This window comes from Alexandromys fortis, unplaced genomic scaffold (genome assembly GCF_014885135.2).
Source record: "Alexandromys fortis isolate MF-2015 unplaced genomic scaffold, M_Fortis_MF-2015_v1.1 scaffold_282, whole genome shotgun sequence".
In the NCBI taxonomy this organism is placed as follows: Eukaryota; Metazoa; Chordata; class Mammalia; order Rodentia; family Cricetidae; genus Alexandromys; species Alexandromys fortis.
The window spans coordinates 692,835-694,249 of record NW_026068199.1 but is presented as its reverse complement, the minus strand read 5'-3'; the positions used below and the strand labels follow the sequence as shown (position 1 = coordinate 694,249).

Genomic DNA, 1,415 nt, shown 5'->3' with positions numbered 1-1,415 from the left:
TTACCCTGCATCGTCAAGGGAAGTCAGGGCAGGAACTAAAAGTAGAAATTGTGGAGAATAGCTGGAGAAATTGAAGCATGATTAATAAAAACTCAGAGAGAGAAATCTGGGTTCAGCCTGAAGATCTGAAAAGCAAAACAGCCAGCCACTGGCTCTTACCTCAACCTTAGCCTGAAATGGCGATCCTGCTTCCAGAGATCTCAGAAGAGACTGTATCTGAGAGTTAACTCCCCACTGTCTTAAATTCCTTTCTAGTGCTGGGGTTAAAGGCATGCACTACCCTATTTCTATGGCAACTAGTGTGGCTACTGGGATTAAAGGTGTGTGCTACCATAACCTGGTCTGTAAGGCTGACCAGTGGGACTGTTTTGCTCTCAGATCTTCAGGCAGTCTTTATTTATTAAATTACAATTGAAATGCCACTATAAGAAATGGCTCAATGGTTAAAAGCATCGACTGCTCTTCTAGAAAACCTGGGTTAGATTCCCAGCACCCACATGCAACTCACAACCATCCACAGTTCCAATGACAGGGGTTCTGACACCCTCTTCACACTACCTGAGTACTTAGCAGAAATATGGTGTTTAGATATTATATGAATAAAACACTCATACAGAGAAAATAAATAAGTCTTTAAAATGAAAAAAGAAACACTGCATTCCAGCTTGCTCTTAGGTTTGCTCTACTTCCTGCTTAGCTGCTTTTATTTTACATACCAATCCCAATTCCCACTCCCTCCCCTCCTCCCATTCCCTCATGCCCCACCCACCCAGTCGCCACCCCACCCACCATCCATTCTTCAGAGAGGGTAAGGCTTTCCATGGGGAATCAACAAAGTCTGGCACTTAACTTTGAGGTGAGACTAGGCCCTCCCCCTATATCAAGGTTGAGCAAGATATCCCTTCAGAAAGAATGGCTTCCAAAGAGTCTGTTCACGCACTAAGGACAAGTCCTGGTCCCACTGTCAGTGGTCCCACAGACTGCGCAAGCCACGCAACTGTCACTAACATTCATGGGGCCTATTTTGGTTCTATGCATGTTCCCCAGCTGTCAGTCCAGGGTCAGTGAGCCCCCACTAGCTTAGTTCAGCTGTTTCTGTGGGTTTACCCATTGTAGTCTTAATCCCTTTGCTCATATTACTGCTCCTCCCTCTATTCGACTGGACTCTGGATGCTTGTCCCAGTGCTTAGCTGTGGATCTCTGCATCTGCTCCCATCAGTTGCTGGATGAAGGTTCTATGATGACAATTAAAGTAGTCATCAATCTGAGTACAGTAGAAGGCCAGTTCAGGCATCTTCTTCACTATTGCTTAGAGTCTTAGCTGGGGTCATCCTTGTGGATTCCTGGGAATTTCTCTAGTGCCAGTTTCTTGCTAGCCCCATAATGGCTCTCTCTATCAAGACATCTTTTTTTTT

At 45.1% G+C, this 1,415-nt stretch overlaps 1 protein-coding gene across 1 annotated transcript in view; it reads right to left on the bottom strand.

Moving 5' to 3' along the window:
• Nucleotides 1–1,415, bottom strand: part of LOC126493088 (T-cell-interacting, activating receptor on myeloid cells protein 1-like) — a 12,951-nt gene continuing 11,536 nt past the window's right edge. The window contains exon 3 of the mRNA XM_050129879.1: nucleotides 1–35. Coding sequence (XP_049985836.1) covers nucleotides 1–35 — 35 coding nt within the window. The remainder of the gene's footprint in view (nucleotides 36–1,415) is intronic.